Below are 17,322 nucleotides of genomic sequence, written 5' to 3'. Positions count from 1 at the left end.
TTGAAAGCACCTTATCATCACAATTGTGGGACTTAATTTTACAGATGACTCAGGTGTATCTTATGTTAGACAGTAGTCATGTTCCTGGAAAGTTGCATGGATGTTGGTTTTTTTCCTTTCTTAAATTATATATATATATATATATATATTTTTAAGATTTATTTCTCTCCCCTCCCCCCTCTCTTCCCCCAGTTGTCTGCTCTCTGTGTCTGTGTCCATTCGCTGTGTGTTCTTCTGTGTCCGCTTGTATTCTTGTCAGCAGCACCGGGAATATGCGTCTCTTTTTTGTTGCATCATCCTGCTGCATCAGCTCTCTGTGTGTGTGGCGCCACTCCTGGGCAGGCTGCACTTTCTTCGCATGGGGCTCTCCTTGCAGTGTGCACTCCTTGTGTGTGGGGCTCCCCTACACAGGGGACACTCCTGCGTGGCATGGCACTGTTTGCACACATCAGCACTGCGTGTGGGCCAGCTCACCACACAGGTCAGGAGGCCCTGGGTTTGAACTCTGGACCTCCTATGTGGTAGGCAGATGCTCCATCAGTTGAGCCAAATCCGCTTCCCTATATATATATTTTTTGAGTTACTGTGGCTGGAGATTGAACTGGGAACCTGGTATGTGGGGAGCCGGTGCTCAACCACTGAGCCATATCAGCTCCCCTGAGTTGGTTTTTTCATTTGTTTTGCTTGTTGTTTGTTTTTGTTTTTTTCAGGAGGCACCGGGAACCAAACCTGGGCCCTCCCATGTGGGAGACAGGAGCTCAACTGCTTGAGCCACATCTGCTCCGATATTTGTTTTTGACTTTATTATAATTAAAGCAACGTTTTATCTTCAATTATGATTAATAATCTGTTGGCAAAAGCTTCTAAACTTTCACCCATTCATCCAATATTTATTGAGTGCCTACTATATGACAGACCCTCTTTCAGGCACTGGGGACACAGAAATGAAAAACATAATAAACACTGGCTTCATGGGGCTCGAAAAATAGGCATAATTTATATTTAAGTTTCTCTGACAGAGCATCTTTCAATCAACCAATGATGATTATTTATCAAGTGTCTCATATATGTTGAATATTGTGCCAGGGCTGTGGGGTACTTTGGACTCCAAAGAGCCCCTGTTCTAACTGGCAATTCAGGACTCATCTTCTTAAGACCCATTGAATAAATAGATTACAGTGCTAGATAATTGAAGACTTTAGTGTGCAGAGTCTATACAGAGGGTAAGGCTGCAGGTATTCAGAAGAAAGATAAATGAGGGTACGGTCAGTAGAGGACTTTATTGAAGGCAACAGATGAAAGTACCAGAAGAGCTGCTGCTTAAAGCAACCTGAAGTGGTTCATTTTTTCACTCCCGTTGCCCCTTCCTAATCTTTGTGTGGGGGCTCGTTTAACACCAGTCTCTTCTGTGCATGGAATTCATGGTGAATTGGTAGCTTCTGCCAAGCTCTTGGGCTCCAATTCTAAATCACAGTAGGTTCCTAAGAAATGTGGGGCTGCAGGAACCCCATCTTTACAGATGAGTTTCCTCTCTAATTCCTCCCGAAGGGCAGGAGCTGTCAGCTATTGAAGTCTCTGAGGATATTCTCATAGTCTTCATATGTATAGCTTGATTGTCTTGTCTTGGAGATTTCTAAAGTAAATAGTACTCAGAGTGTCTAGAGCACTGGTTCAGACTTTATATACTAAAGGACAAGGAAAAAGCAAAAAGGACTTTGAATATTGATTTGGGAACACTCGTCCAGGCGTTCTGCAATTTAAAGATGGATTATTTCCCAAAAGTCCATGTGTACAGTATTGTTAGGAACACAGAAAACATTTTTTTTTCCCATAGCAAAAAGCTTCTGCACAGTGATTATGTTTCTGGCTGGCCCACAACAGCCTGTTTAATACCGAATGTGGTTAAACTATAGAACTCACAGAGACTAAGTGGCAGGTATGACGTTATTTCTCTGGGAAAATGTGTTCCGCATTCCAATTTGGAACAGTAGGACTACAGTCTCATTCTCTGAAGGGGTGGGGGTGGCAGTGGTAAGGAGGACCCTCCACCACCCCAGGTCTGGCACGCAGCCGCTCCAGCAGCTGAAGCATCACCCGTCCACCCCCACTCCTTAATACTGGCAGCTAGTGTGTCTCCTGCCAAGGCTCTAGGGACAGGAGCACGGGAGGAGGGGCAGGTGGCTGGTCACAATGGCTGGTGGTGAGGCAGCTGGTTCTCAGCCTTTAGCTTCCCGTCCTTGGCTTGGCAAGCTCTATTGAGAAGAAAGATTTTGTCTTTCCCTTTCTTCACGCCCATTCTCTTTCTGGTGAGATTTTCCCAAACCAGTTGTTTCCTCTCTCTCTTTTATTTTATTTTATTTTTTTTTCCTCTCTCTCTTTTAAATCCTGTGACCATCCCCACCAGGTTGCCTATATCATTCCCCCATTTATTCCTCTCTTAATACTCAACAAAGATAAATCTCTGCTATGGAGGAAGCAGTTCCCCACCCCCACCCCCAAAGGAGTGCCAACAGGGAAGAATGGGGGTCAGTAGATGTGATATGGTGATGGATGATGCCGGTGATGCCCAAGTAGCCAGCAGGGAGTGGATCTGGTAACTTTGAAATGAAGAGTGAGCAGTGAAGGACTGTATTGAGATCTTTGCTGTTACCACCAGGAGCTCTATAGAGCTGAACTGCCTGGCACTGGATTCTAGGAGGTCCAAGTAATCTGGGAGCCCATACTCATTATGTAAAGTGACTCTAAATCCACAGAGACAGAAGAATATAGGTGCTTAAAGCTAGCTACAATCACAATCTAAATCCCACTATGCAGTGGCATCAAGATTCAACCAGAGCACAATGCAAAAAAAATATTTATTTTTAAAATTTATTGTAGTTTTTAAATTATTATTTTTGTTGGCTTTGTTTTTGGGAAGGTTTTTGGTTGCAGCGGGGTTGTAGATGTGATTGAGGAGGATCACTGTCCAGGATGTTGGTGTTAGGAGGATGTGTGGGGAGGGATGCACTTGGGGCAGGCCTCTACAGAATATGAATATGTTCATATGGTCTTGGGGTATTGTCTCAGTGAGTGGAGACCCATACAATAAACAATGGAATACTGAACTCTTATCCTGGGGTGTCCTGCTACATTCTCTCATAGAGTGGCAAGACTCTCTAGAGCACATGGGCAGTGCCTAGCAAAGGAGGACAGACCAATAAGCCAAGCCCTTGATATTGATGCTTGTACTTTTCTTGTGAAATCAAAACTTGTCCTGGTAATACATATTGCCTAAGAGTTACATCCTGAAAACCTCTTTTTTTGCTCAAATGTGGCCTTTCTCTAAGCCAAACTCAGCATATAACCTCACTACCTTTCCCCTAGTTGGGATATAACTCCCAGGGAAGAGCTTCCCTGGCACCAAGTGCCAACTAACGATGCATTTGGAGAAACACCTAGACCAAAGTGGGGAAATATTAAATGCAAATGAGTTTTTATGGCTAAGAGATTTCAAAGTCAGCTGGGAGGTCACTCCAGAGGTTACACTTATGCTTACCTTAGGAGGATCTCACTGACTGTCACAGTAAACAGTGTCTCAAGTGTGTGGGGGTTTCCTGGGGGATCTTGAGACATCTAGACACAATAGGCAGTGCAGACAAGCCCAGGAAATTGGCACCCCATTGGTGGGCCTTACCTGGGAATATATGATAATTCATCTCCCCCAATGTATCAGAGTTAGACTCATTTATAATTTTCCTACACATGGTTCTTCTGCCCCATTTATTTGAACCTATATTTAGCACTATACCCATTAAATATATGTCCCAGAGATGTAAATCTTTTGGCTGTTCATATGCCATGTGAGCCCTGAATCTCAGTGGAGTTGCAGCCAGTACCTACTTTCAGTTCATCAGATTCACCCAGGACAACTAACAAAAGGATGATGGTGGACAACGACCATCCTAAGAAGCAGAGAATATCAACAACTGCAGGCAAGACAGTTCCATTTATCTGTTCCATGGGATCTAAGCCCCCTCTCAATCAGAAGCAGGGTGGGCATCACCATCCCCAAATCCTCAAGATAAAGGAATGAACAAACATAAAGGGAGAATGCAGTTATCGACTGCATTCCATAAAGTAGACTTACTATTATTGTAATAATGGAAGAACTTATAACATTGATATAAAGGCAGTGGTCACCAGAGGTTCTGACGGGGAGAGAGAGGGAAGAATAGGTGTAACACGGAACATGTTTGGCACAATTTCCTGCATGACATTGCAGTAATGGATACAGGCCATTATACATATTGTCAAAACCTATATAATTGTGCAGTGCAAAATGTAAACCATAATGTAAGCTATAGTCCATGGTTTAGTAGAACTGCTTTAATATGTGTTCATCAATTGTAACAAATATACCACGCTAATGAAAGATGTTGTTAATGGGGGAAAGTGCAGGAAGGGGAAGGGTGGGATATATACTTTTTTTTAAAAAGATATATTTATTTATTTATTCCCCTTCCCCCTGTTGTCTGTTCTCTGTGTCTATTTGCTGCGTCTTCTTTGTTCGGTTGTGTTTCTTTTTGTTGTGTCAGCTCCCCATGTGTGCAGCACCATTCCTGGGCAGGCTGTACTTTCTTTCGCGCTAGGCGGCTCTCCGCCCGGAGTGCACTCCTTGCGCGTGGGGCTCCCCTACGCGGGGGACACCTCTGCGTCGCAGGGCACTCTTTGCGCGCTTCAGCACTGCACATGGGCCAGCTCCGCACGGGTCAAGGAGGCCCGGGGTTTGAACCACGGACCTCCCATGTGGTAGACGGACGCCCTATCCACTGGGCCAAGTCCGCCGCCAGGATATATACTTTTGATGTAACATTTATGTAATTAAAGCTCCTTTAAAAATAAAGAGAAAAAAAAAAGATTCAACCAGAATTTATAAATCGGTCATATTTAGAGAAACGACATTTTGAAAAATCAACTTATACATGGACAATGATCACTTTAGACTGTGACACCCCAGACTCCCTTTGTTTTGATTCTGTGTTTTTCAACATATTTCTAATGATAGTTTGGCTTACCATGAAGATTTTTTTCATTGGGAGAAAGTGCTTTGGCCAGAAAACAGCCCTCATAACTTCTTGGCAATGATAAAGCTGGAATTGGAATCAAACTCTTCTGAACCCCACACTAATGCTAATTTCAATGTACTGTATGTTATTGCAGCTGCCTCCACAACTCAGATATTGTTTCCTAAATTGCAGGAATAGAGAGAAATGGGGGAAACAAGAGGAGAGTAGAGAGCAGGGTTTGCTCTCTTAAGTTTGCTTCATATCCAAACAGGAACAATTATTGTTTAAAACCAGGCATGGCACAAATGCCATCTACTGCATTCTAGTAAGTGGATACCAGTGGGTAATTGAGACCAATTTCTGAGCTAAGAGCATTATTTGTTGCTGACTTTGTGACTGCTTTTAGTAGGAGCTCTGGGGAAGCATCCCAGGTCGCATCTGCAGAGCCAGGAGCAGTGCCACCCAGTGAAATATGACTAAGCAGCTCAGATTGGCTTGCTCTGTCGCACTAGGTAATGGCATTTCCTCTAAAGTTCAGGGGTTAACAGAGGCAGGGTGCTCAGCTGTGAGAACTAGAGAATATGATTCGAGATGAGCTAAGTTAACTTAAGATTTTGTCCAATAAGAATAATAAGAATAGGGAGAGCTGGAACATTCCTCAAATATTTGGAATCTTTATTTGTGTGTACATCTAATACATAAGATATGTCTCTATGTTCCCACTGAATCACTTGCTTTTCAGTTGATTAGGTTTTTCTTTTTAAGATTTATTTTATTTATTTCTCCTTTCCCACCCCCTGCTTCCTCATTGTCTGCTCTCTGTGTCCATTTGCTGTGTGTTCTTCTGTGTCTGCTCGTATTTCTCATTAGGCGGCTCTGGGAATCTATCCTGGGACCTTCTGGAGTGGGAGAGAGGCGATTACTCTCTTGCACCACCTCAACTCCCTATTCTGCTATGTCTTCTTGTTTTCTCTCCTCTGTGTCTCTTGTTGTATCATCTTGCTGTGCCAGCTCTCCATGTCGGCTGGCACTCCTGTGCAAGGCAGCTTTCGCACACTGGGCGGCATTCCCACACAGAGCGGCACTACTGCACAGGGTGGCATTCCCATGTGGGCCGGCACTCTGCATGGGCCAGCTTGCCATGTGGGCTAGCTTGCCTGCACCAGGAGGCCCTGGGTTTTGAACCCTGGATTTCCTATATGGTAAATGGGAGCCAAATAGGTTGAGCTACAACCAATTAGGTTTTTGTGGCTGTCACAACAAAAAGTGATGGAGCCCATTATGCTACCCCCCAAAAAATTAACTTTAAATAAAAGTTAATTGGATGATACTGAAACCACATGATTTTAGAGACATTACCCAGATGAAGTTGTTTGGTTCTGAACTAGAGTAGGGTCTTGCTTCTTCTCTTAATCAGGATGTGGCTCTGGCTGTGGCTGGTTAACTTAAGTGGCTAGAGCATGATGCCAAAGAAGTTAGGGGCCAAATGTCACTGCATGCAGCCCAGACAGTTTATCTGTGTCTTGTAACCACAGGCCGGATTCCCACCCAACTAGCATGTCACAAATGTGGACTGGGGCTCCCAAGGTGGAACCAGATGAATTATCTTCCCCACTTCTGGCAAACATGGCCAACTGCCTGCTGGGTCAGAGTTGTCTCTTGGAATGGGAAGGAGGATACAGGAACTAGGCAAGGTCCCCATGGAGACAGTCTTGTCATATGGGAGATTTTCTCTTTGGCCACAATTAGTTGAATTAGTCATCTTGGAAGTTGTAACAAATTAGCTGTGGGTGGTACGGGTGTACTTTTATTGACAGCAGGAAGGGATTTCCTTTTGTATATAAAGTGACAGATTTCTTTTTCATGCTTTTCATGTCTCATTGAAATATAAAGTATACATGCAATGTCCCTCAGAGAACTTTCTTGTTTATTTTTATTGGCTCTAACACTTTCTTGCTCAGTGACATAACCACTCTGAGTCTTGAGTTTATCCAGCTGCTAAATGCAGGAAATAATTGTACTACATTGCAGGCCTGCTGGGAGAATCAAATGTAATGAAAAAAAAATTTATTGACAAGCATGGTGCTGGGCACATAGCAAGGGCTCAGTAAATCAGGAAATGGTAGCTATTCCGTTTAAGATTAGCAAAGAAATGGAGCAGGGCAAGAGGTTAGGGAGAATTTCTTCTTGGATGCTTCCCTGCTTTTGTCAGTTTAGTGAAATTGTCATAAAATAGCATACATGTTGAAACTAAGAACTACTCCAAAAGGATCTATTTGTAAAGCCATAAAAATATTAACTTCTTTGCAGTTTTTACTGGAAGATCCCCAACAATTCAGAATTAACGCCTGATATTTGGTGGATGGAAAATAGGTTTTACTGTCATTGCAGATATCCAAAATGAAAAAAATGTGAGGAAAGATTCTAAAATTGAATGTCTTATTTGCTTTCATCTGCTGATGTAGGATTGGACTTTAGATTAGCTCTCTATATATACTTTTAAAAAAATCTTAAATCAGATTTAATCCCTGTGTCTCATTGCTTACCCAGACTAGTGTAGGTGGTTTTGTTTGTTTTTGTTGTTGTGGTGGTGGTTGCTATACTTGAACCTTGCCTCATCTAACTGCAGGAGTGGTACTTTGAAACCATCTAGCAGTAGTCTTAAGAAGCAGTCCATTTGTTCTTGTGTCACCATAGTGGTAGGATGAATGGAGAGAGGGAATCCTGCTGTTTTTCTAACCATCACTGATCCATCTGAAACTAACCAACCTATTTCTGTACCATCTACCTCTGGACCAAAATAGATTCAAGGAAATTTAAGCTAATCAGGGGCTCATTCATATACCAGAGACACTAGACAGGCTAGTAAGGCTTGCACAGGGGACTAGAGATGAGTATCATCATGGACTTATATTGGAAAATCTCATAGAGTATAAATATGCAAATTTGCATTATTTATTAGCAGGTCCCAGTACTTTGTGGAAGAAAATGGGCACTGGTTCTCTATTTTGTATGTATAAAAGAGTGGGATTAGTCCTAGGCAAATGGTCTCTACTGTAATTTAATTTCCTCTTATTTTCCTCCCACTCCCTTCACATTTGGGGATGCTCCCTTGCTCTTGCCCAGTTGGACCCTGGTGCCCTTGGACTTTCTCTACATCATCATTTCTAAACCTGGTCTCACGCTTCTCATTTCTGCTAAGGTATAAATGACTGATAACAGCTGAAAACGTTACCTTCCTTTCAAATAATACTTCCATTTTAGTGGGGAACCAACCTTATGGAAGAGGTCTGGGATAGAATTACAAATATCTTTCAATTTGGGGCTCGGGAGGGTGTGGCACAGTGGAGGGTGTTAGTGGTTATATCTGGTCTTCCGATTGCTTTGAAATCATAATCCTCAGGCATCGCCTTCTCAACTAGACCCTAGGGACCTCTTCCAACTTCCTGAGTAGGTCCTAATGCTACAAATAGGCTTGCAGCGATAAGAGCAGTGTCTGTGGGTAAACTCTAGAGTATGGGGTTTTCTCAAAAGGGAACTGTGTACAGTAACAGGCAACTTCCCTTAAGCAGATTCAGTAACTCATGTTGATGCACATTTCATTTTCTGATCAGTTTATTTGTTCTCAAATCCCCTCAAGTACCATTAAAAGTGACTAATACCAGTGTTGCCACCTATAGGCAGTCAAGTAAATTGGATAAGGAGTAACATAAAAATCTCAGCCTTACACTGCTAATCGTTAGTTCTGCTTGTGATTTTAGACCTCTACTCATCTCCACTACTCACCTAAAACATGCACCCACATGTACACACATATTCATGCCCCCATTAGGAATTATGGGCTAAAAAACGGGTGTATTTTTTACTTTATTACCATGTTGACATACATGTCATGAACACTTTCCCACTTTATCGGTGTTCTAAGCAGGCTATGATAAGCCTGGAATCCCCTGGGATACTGGATACTCTCTGCAGAGTCTATTGCATCCTGTCAGTTTATTCCTGGGAAAATATGAGTTTTATTTTGGAGCACTCAGAAACCTATTTGGATCATAGTGTCATCTAACCCTTTAGAAATGTTAGCATTATCTCTCTTTTTAAAAAATTATTTTATTTCTCTCCACTTCCCACCCCCCCTCCCCCAGTTGTCTGCTCTCTGTGTTCTTCTGTGACCGCTTCTATCCTTATCAGCGGCACCGGGAATCTGTGTTTCTTTTTGTTGCAGCATCTTGTTGTGTCAGTTCTCCATGTGTGTGGTGCCATTCTTGGGCAGGCTGCATTTCTTTCGCGCTGGGCGGCTCTCCTTATGGGGCGCACTCCTTGCGCATGGGGCTCCCCTATGCAGGGACAGCCCTGCGTGGCAGGGCACTCCTTGTGTGCATCAGCACTGCGCATGGGCCAGCTCCACACGGGTCAAGGAGGCCCGGGGTTTGAACTGCAGACCTCCCACGTGGTAGGCGGATGCCCTATCCATTGGGCCAAGTCCACTTCCCTAATGTTTCATTTTTAGGTATGATTGAGCTCTTCAGTCATGTTAAGTTTGAATAAAAAATATTAATTGAGTAAATGAATAGATGTGTGAACCCCAGAATAGGCAGACTTGTATAGGCTCACATTTACATGAATTATCTATACTGAGTCTCCAAATTTGAGAAAATTTGGATATTTTGAATTTCCATTCTAGAGTCAGATTTTAGGTTTTCAAGAATATGTACCCAGGAAAAAAAAGATAAATGGTCTTGACATGGGTCCCAGAAAATATGCAGATTAGAAATGGAACAAATGGCTCTACCCAATGGGAAGACAGACCCTTTAAAATCTTAGGCCCTTTACCAATCACACAGCCTGCATGAAAAGGTACATTTTATTCCCATCATCAAATTTGGGAGAAAATTGATGCAATCTGTTTTCTTCAAGACACTTCTAGACATTCTGGAGTGAAATATATTTAGAAGGGGTGTCCAGCCAGAAGGTATGCATCTAGTTCCATATAACATATAGATATGTTCATCTACAAAGTTGACTGGCAAATTAATAGTAATGTGCTTGTATTTGAGAATACTTCTATTCTCTGAGTCTCAATACATTTTAGTGCATTTAATTAAACTGAATTGCATTTAAAACAACAACAAATGAATAGTATCTTCATTAGGGATAGTAGTCTATCAGAATGATGGTATTTAACCTTTTGTTACTGAGAGTTGATTAGTATCAAGAAGGTCAGAGGCCATGGCCATAAAAGTCACCTGAGCCCAGGAAGAATCCACAGGTTCAGGCAAGCAAAGGTTCACATCCATGAAGATCAACTGAGAGGGGCAAGGCCAAAGGCAGAAGAAACCAGGAACCCAGACTAGGAAGCAAAAGGCAGACCTGGGCAGAAAGTTTGGGCAACATGGAGTTGGGATTGAAGGCACGTGGGATGATCCAGTGGGCAGAAGTGGGGATGAAGGAGAGCAGAGAGAAAGGTACTATCACAGTGCTGGTACGGGTACAGTTAATTAAACTGTAAAGATGAACACTATTGTCAAAAAGACTCCACCTCCTTTTTTTCTGGACTGATGAGGACATTCTGTAGGTGATGAGCATTAACTGTAGCCCATGCATTTGAATTTCCCTAATGGCAGAGAGTATTATGTTCAGGTCAGAAGAATGGGTCTGAGTTTGCACTGTGTATTTCCTGGTGGGCGCTGTGTTCTCTGCTTGGCTTTCATTTCCCATTACTGCTTCTCTCTGACTCACTGATGGCCCGCCACATGTCATTAGGCAGCTCAGCTGCCGCTTTCATTTCTCCCAAAGGTATACAGAAGTTTGTCTCTTGGCTTTTAAGTTTTTTTCTTCTGAGAGAGGGAGGAAGGGCCTTTTATTTTTAAAGTTAGGCCAATAATTTATTAAGGAAGGGAGGGAAGAGAAATGATGTTTTTGTTTTTGTTTTTCAGTTAGGCAAAGGGCCTTTTGATAGTTGTGTTTGTTGAGTTGAATGCTTATAGGCGTTCACAGTTTCAATTTTCCTTTCTCATAGGTATTTGATCCTGATGACCTTCATTCAGGGGTCAATTTCACCAAGGTTCTGAGCACTCTTTTAGCTGTCAACAAAGCAACAGAAGGTAAGCAAGAGCTTGTGATTCGTGAGTTCTGGGTGACATTTTTGGATCCACGTATTTCTGATTACTCTTGGAGCCAACCCTGGCCAGGATTACTAGATTGGGGCAAATTTCCCCTTTGTCCCCAAGTAAACCTCAGTGGGTATCAAATGCTTTACTTTTTTTATGGCTTAGAGTTTAAACATATGTACCACAGATGTCATTCCAATGCCCTTAATATAATGAACCACGAAATTATTTCATTCAAAGCTGTTGAATAACCAACTGAACCTAATAGGACAGAAAATAAAAAGGAAAAGACCAGTTCCCCTTTTCATAAAGTTTACAAAATATAGCCACTACTTCCCCTTCCCCACTAGAATTCTTTTTCTCATAGTTTTCCATTTGTCTTTGTCCATGTAAAGGAACCCCTCAGTAAGCCTGGACTGGAAATGAAACCTCAAGTCCATAGTGTATGAAATGAGACTCCCCCCCCCCTTTTTTTTGTGAAAAGAGTGTCTTTTGTTTAAATGCTTAATAACCACCACATTGGAAGTATTAAATATAAGTTCTAGTAAATGTAAAGATGATGCTAAACTTGTAGTGTAACTTCACTCTTTCTGTTATATATTATTTTACTTTTAACTGTGTAACAATCATAGTCAATGGGCTTTGAGCCCTTACCATGGGTCTAAGTGGTCTCAGTCAATCTTTGCAACAATACTGGGGGTAGGTATTATTATTATTAGGTCCATCTTATAGATGAGGAAACTTGGACCCACCCAGTTGCCCAAGTGGAAAGTAGGTGGCAAGAGTTGGCATTCAAACCCACATTCGACTCATTCTGGAGTGCTTATACCCAAAACACCGATCTCACTGCTCAGACTGTTGGTCTGGAGAGTCCACAGGCTGTGTGCCCAGCACTTTGTTATCAGGTGCAACAAAGGGAGTGTAAGATATGGTCCCCACCCTTGAGAAAATGACAGTCTATTTAGGGAGACAGCTTACACACGTGAAGCAATCAGAGCACAAGCGCAGACAATATAATCAAGTGCCAAATAGGATGGAGCATCTAGGAAGCTATCAAGTAATTATAGTTTTAGTCAAAGGAGCTGTATATAATAACAATAAATGTAAAAATACTTCTCTGAAGTTGCTCTTTTGCTATTTGGAAAAAATGTGTTTTGAGCTATCGCAAGGCGTATAGCAGAAAGTACAGCTAATTCAAGTAACTATATTTAACACACATGCCAACCATCCAGTTCTGGGCAGGGAGGATCGTATAATTCTAACATTATGCCACACAAATTATACGTTCCTTTGCCAAACTCCCCTGGCAAGTTTTACAGTCTCTTCCCTTGCCACAGATATTTATAAAAATACAAGGAGGTGAAAGTTAAAACCCACGGCATCAAGGAAATTACTTGGATACTGAGCTTGTCGCCTAGGGAATGTTTGGTCTTTAGACTTTTGCAGTTTATATCTTTTAAAAATAAATGCAGGGGGAACGAACCCTCATTTGAATTTGTCAGGAAGCCAGCTCCTCTCTCGAGTATACTGAAAACACCCAGCTCAGTTCTGGTCTGATCAAATTCACAAAGTTTGAAGGAAGAGAGGACTCCTGACTTTGATTTTTTAAAAATTATTCAAGTATCACAATGGCATCTTTCCCAGGCACACATACTCTCTCATTTTCATATTCTTTTATCCCCTTTCTCTCTCTCCCTCTCCCTTTCTCTTTCCCTTTCTCCTTCTCTCTTTCCCTCTCTCCCTCCCTCCCCCTCCACATACCCCAAGCACAGGGGATATTTTACATTATATATGCCATACATATTACATGTGAGTAAGAAAAGAACCACTCAGTTAGGGGCCAAAAAGCAAAGAGAGAAATTTGAAATATTTCAAAGTAATAAGAGCCACAAACAGCTGTTTAGTACCCAATATAGTTCTGCCTTGGATAACAGGGCATACTGTTGCAACTGGTTCAGGAGCGAAGAGTTGTAGGGAAATGGGTTAAGAGAAAATGTGGTTCTGTCGCTGTTTTTCATTCTACTGGAGAGCAATGTCCAGTACGGTTAAGAAAAAGAAGCTTCTCACCAAAAGGGGGTGGGGGGATAAAATATACCTTGGCATGTTCATAATGATATCAGTTAGAATTACAGCCAGGTTGCCTTTGATAACGTGCTATGAACAATGATGGTAGGCTATACGTGTTTTTCTAACGTGCGTGGCGCCCCTTACCATGCCTTTCCTCTTTTCACAGATCAGCTATCAGAAAGACCATGTGGAAGTTCCTCTTCTCTTAGTGCTGCTAATAGTTCTCAGACAAACCCACAGGGAGCAGTTTCTAGCACAGCGCCAGGACTGCAAAGGCAGTCAAAGACAGTGGTAAGTATAGATCCTGTCTCCCCCTGCCTGTTTTAAAATTTGTAAAATTAGATCAATATCCCAGATGTATCTCCATTCATATGTGGTGAGATAGACCATGGGTGTTTTGGGTGTTAACAGAAAACTAATTTTAAACCTAGCACCAATTCAGGCTGGCTTGATCAGAACTAATCAAAGGCAGGCAGAAACAAGAGTCAGAAGATAAGGGTTGAAGCCCCAGCTCTGTCCCTTACTAGAATTGGTAAAGTTATTTAACTCAAAACTCTATACAAGTGTAAGAGTTACTATGACTACATCCTGATGGCAGTTAGCTGTTATTTGCCCTACCCATAGGGTTATCAGGAGAATTAAATAGTGCCTGGCACATGGTAGATTATCAATAAATACTAGTTGCTATCATCCTCATTATCATCCTCATTATTTTTCCTTTGGATTCCTATTGAACAAGACCCAATTTTAAATAACAGCCTGTGATGAGCTCCTATACTGGGATTACTTGGCTATCTTTGGATATGGTTTTATAGGGAGATTTTATTTGGGAGAAAACACCTCATCTTCTGCTCTTTGGCTGAGATCTTTATTCCTCATCAAAAACTTTAAGCCATCATGACCTAGTACTTTCAAATCACTTAGATAGGTAGTTCTTAAGCTTTTTGAGGCCACAAATTGCTTTTAGAAGCCGATGAACATTATAACCCCACATACCTTGGGCCCTCTCAAATTGTATACAAAATCTCATGGGTATGTACTCAAGGAACATGTGTCTCGGGAAAAGATCCACTTTGCTCATCAGCTTCTCAAAGGATTTGTGACCCTCAAAAAGATAAGACCAATCTATGGATGGCAGGTAAAGAACTGCTTAATTAAGTAACAATGGGGTAGTCTGACCTTACGTATGACTTAGTCTTAGTCAAATTAAGATATCCTTAGTAATTGGGAAGTGGGAGGCAGATTTTATGAGACTGGACTAGTTCTTAGTCTTGGTCATATGGGCATGTAGATTGTGTGTGCCTCTGTGTGAGTATGTGTGTGTGCGTGTTGGGTAGAGGGTGGGGTGGAATATTTTAATACTCTACTTTGTTTCCTGTATCAATTAAATAGTTATCTTTAGGTAATCGGTTGAGGGAAAAGAATATGAAAGTTATGACCCCCTCCAAAACACACAATCTCACAATGCAAAAGTTTGAATACCTCTGAGGCCAATCCATGGGAACCCTAAGTTAAAAACTGTGGACTGAGATGGAGCTGAGGTTTTATCCTTGGTCATCCCACCTTACTTGCCTAAATCCATATAATTTCTACCCTTGCTTGTTTAGATGAACACTTATTGCAGTGTGGCTTTTGTTTCTCTAGGAGATGACGGAAAATGGAAGTCACCAGTTGATAGTAAAGGCGAGATTCAACTTTAAGCAGACTAATGAAGATGAACTGTCAGTCTGTAAAGGGGACATCATTTATGTCACTCGAGTTGAAGAAGGTGGCTGGTGGGAAGGCACATTAAATGGGAGAACAGGATGGTTCCCTAGTAATTATGTCCGAGAAATTAAATCCAGTGGTAAGTGAAGCTCTCAAAATCCCTTTTGAATGTATGTGGCTCTCGTACTTGCTTGATCTACTTACTGAGAATCTTGTCGTTTTAGTTAGTTACCAGAAACTGTTTATACTTGTATGTGTGTGTAAAAAATAAGACTTGCACTGAACTGGGAAAAATCTACATTAGATATTTTGAACCACAATTGTATTTAGATTACATCAAAGCAGCAAAAAAACAAAAAAAAACAAACCCAAAAAACGAATCACACACAAACTAAAAAAGCATAGGAGTTCAAAGCTCAGACAACTGTTCTACTTCAACTATGTCCGCTTATGTCTACTAATTCTAGCTCATGTAATATAGTACATAGTCCTTCCTGCTACTCTAAGAATCACCATGGCAGAATACAATAATAAGAGCGGCCATGTGCTAACTTCTTTTTTTAGCTCTAAGCTTTTTAAGCAGACCTAAGACTAAATACCTCAGAGACGTGTTCCAAAGATAACCCTCCAAGGGCTTCCAGAAGCTGTCTGGCCCCTTTGATTCTGAATAAGATCACCTTTAACTCTGCATAGTGCTGGCTGCTCACCCTTTTTTGTAATAGTATCCGGAATAAGAACTCTAATCCCTTTTTGGTAGTCCTTCCTAGAGTTTTGTTAGGTAACTTACTTGCCTTTTATTATTGAAGAAGGTGGGTCCTGTTTTTTTTTTATTATCAAACACACACACTCACACTCACACATACACAAACCCTGGTATGTAAAAATATGTCACAGTACAGATATGTCAGCGTCCAGTTATTCACATTAATACATCTCTTTGCTTTTCAAAATTATTGGCTCCTTTCAGTGGTTAGCTCATCAGTGCATTTTTTCTTTTATATTTCGTCATTATTGTTTTTTAATGCCTCAACATTAATACAGGTTCACTATAAACAAAACATGGCAGAAATGTATAATGTAGATAATAAAAGTCTCTCCCTCTCCCCCACACCCCAAAATAACCACTGTTAGGAGCTTTTCCCTAAAGTAAAGATAAAATTTAGTTTGCACACTGTGTTGTGTGTTGCATGTTATGTGTTTGTGTTGTGTGGTAGGTATTGGGTTAAGGCAGACATCTTTAATGGAATAAGTATTTACTAACAGATTTATAATTATATATGTATGTGTAGACTTCTTAGTATTTTTGATTACTAGGAACTGAGAAGTTTCTGTTCATCCCTTAAGTACTTTCACAGGCCTTGCCTGGAATGTCTTTGGATTTATGATTTTCAAAGCCCACTTCTACCCCTTGAGACAACTTTCAATTGGTTTAATCTGATTGTCAGGATCTCTAAACAGTTTTTCCAGAATCATTCCATGTTCCCTGATTCAGTGTCTCTAACTGCAAAATGAAAAGAAACAATACTTGCTACCTAGCCTGGGAATCCCAAGCACTGTTGAGGGACATAGGAAGTGGACAGCATGTCCTGACTTTGACAGCCCTCATTATGATGCCTCTTTTTGTGAAGCCTTGTAGCACAGCCTGGACACTCCCTTGTGGGCTGTCCTGGGCTGTTGTCATGGTCTTTGGGCCTTTCCTTCAAGTTTCTCTCATACACTCTGTTTCATTGCTCAGTTTCAGACTCACATTGGCAAGCTTTGGCTCTGGTTTGAGCACTTAGGTAATCACTAGAAGAATTGTATCCAAGTGTCATGGATAAGTCTGGGCAGCTGGGGCCAAGAAGCCTGTTAGCCAGGGAAGACCTGGGCCTAGAAGTATAGAGAACGGCACCTCTCACCTAAGTTTATTGCAGTATCTTCTAACTGGCCTCCCTGCTCCTGTCCTTGTCACCCCTGTAATTGAATCTAAGCCCAGTGGCCGGAGTGATTCTTTCAAAACTTAACTTGAGCCATGGCTCCCTTTCTTGAAAAGAACAAAGGTCAAGGTCATCGCAATAGACTACAAGGCCCTCCAGGATCTGGCCTCCTGTTGCTTCTCTGGCTTCCTCTCTGACCTCTCTCCCTCCCTCACTCCTCTTCAGCCACAGTGGCCTCTTGGCTGCTTGTGTCAGATGGTTTTTTTCTGCTTTATGTTCAGTACATTTTTGTAAAATGAATGAATATTGTGAGGCAGGGAACTAAACTCTTTTCAGCTTGTTTATCAAACACCTGCTAGGCACCTGGGGGCTGTAACAATATATATATACCTCATGGACTCTGTCCCCAAGGACTTTACAATCTAGTCCTCAAGATAGGTAGGGGCACAACTAACTGTTACAGGATAGGACAGAGAG

General features: G+C 41.7%; 1 protein-coding gene across 7 annotated transcripts in view; it reads left to right on the top strand.

The window, feature by feature from the left end:
* The window catches only part of ARHGEF6 (Rac/Cdc42 guanine nucleotide exchange factor 6), a 128,451-nt gene that overhangs the window by 21,872 nt on the left and 89,257 nt on the right, over positions 1-17,322 (top strand). For all 7 annotated transcript variants that reach the window (XM_058291291.2, XM_004457503.5, XM_058291293.2 and 4 more), the window contains 3 exons: positions 11,065-11,149; positions 13,389-13,513; positions 14,867-15,068. In XM_058291291.2, coding sequence (XP_058147274.1) covers positions 11,065-11,149; positions 13,389-13,513; positions 14,867-15,068 — 412 coding nt within the window. The remainder of the gene's footprint in view (positions 1-11,064; positions 11,150-13,388; positions 13,514-14,866; positions 15,069-17,322) is intronic.

Source organism: Dasypus novemcinctus, chromosome X, assembly GCF_030445035.2.
Source record: "Dasypus novemcinctus isolate mDasNov1 chromosome X, mDasNov1.1.hap2, whole genome shotgun sequence".
Classification (NCBI taxonomy): Eukaryota; Metazoa; Chordata; class Mammalia; order Cingulata; family Dasypodidae; genus Dasypus; species Dasypus novemcinctus.
Note: the sequence above shows the minus strand (reverse complement) of the source record. Positions and strands in the feature narration are given on the sequence as shown.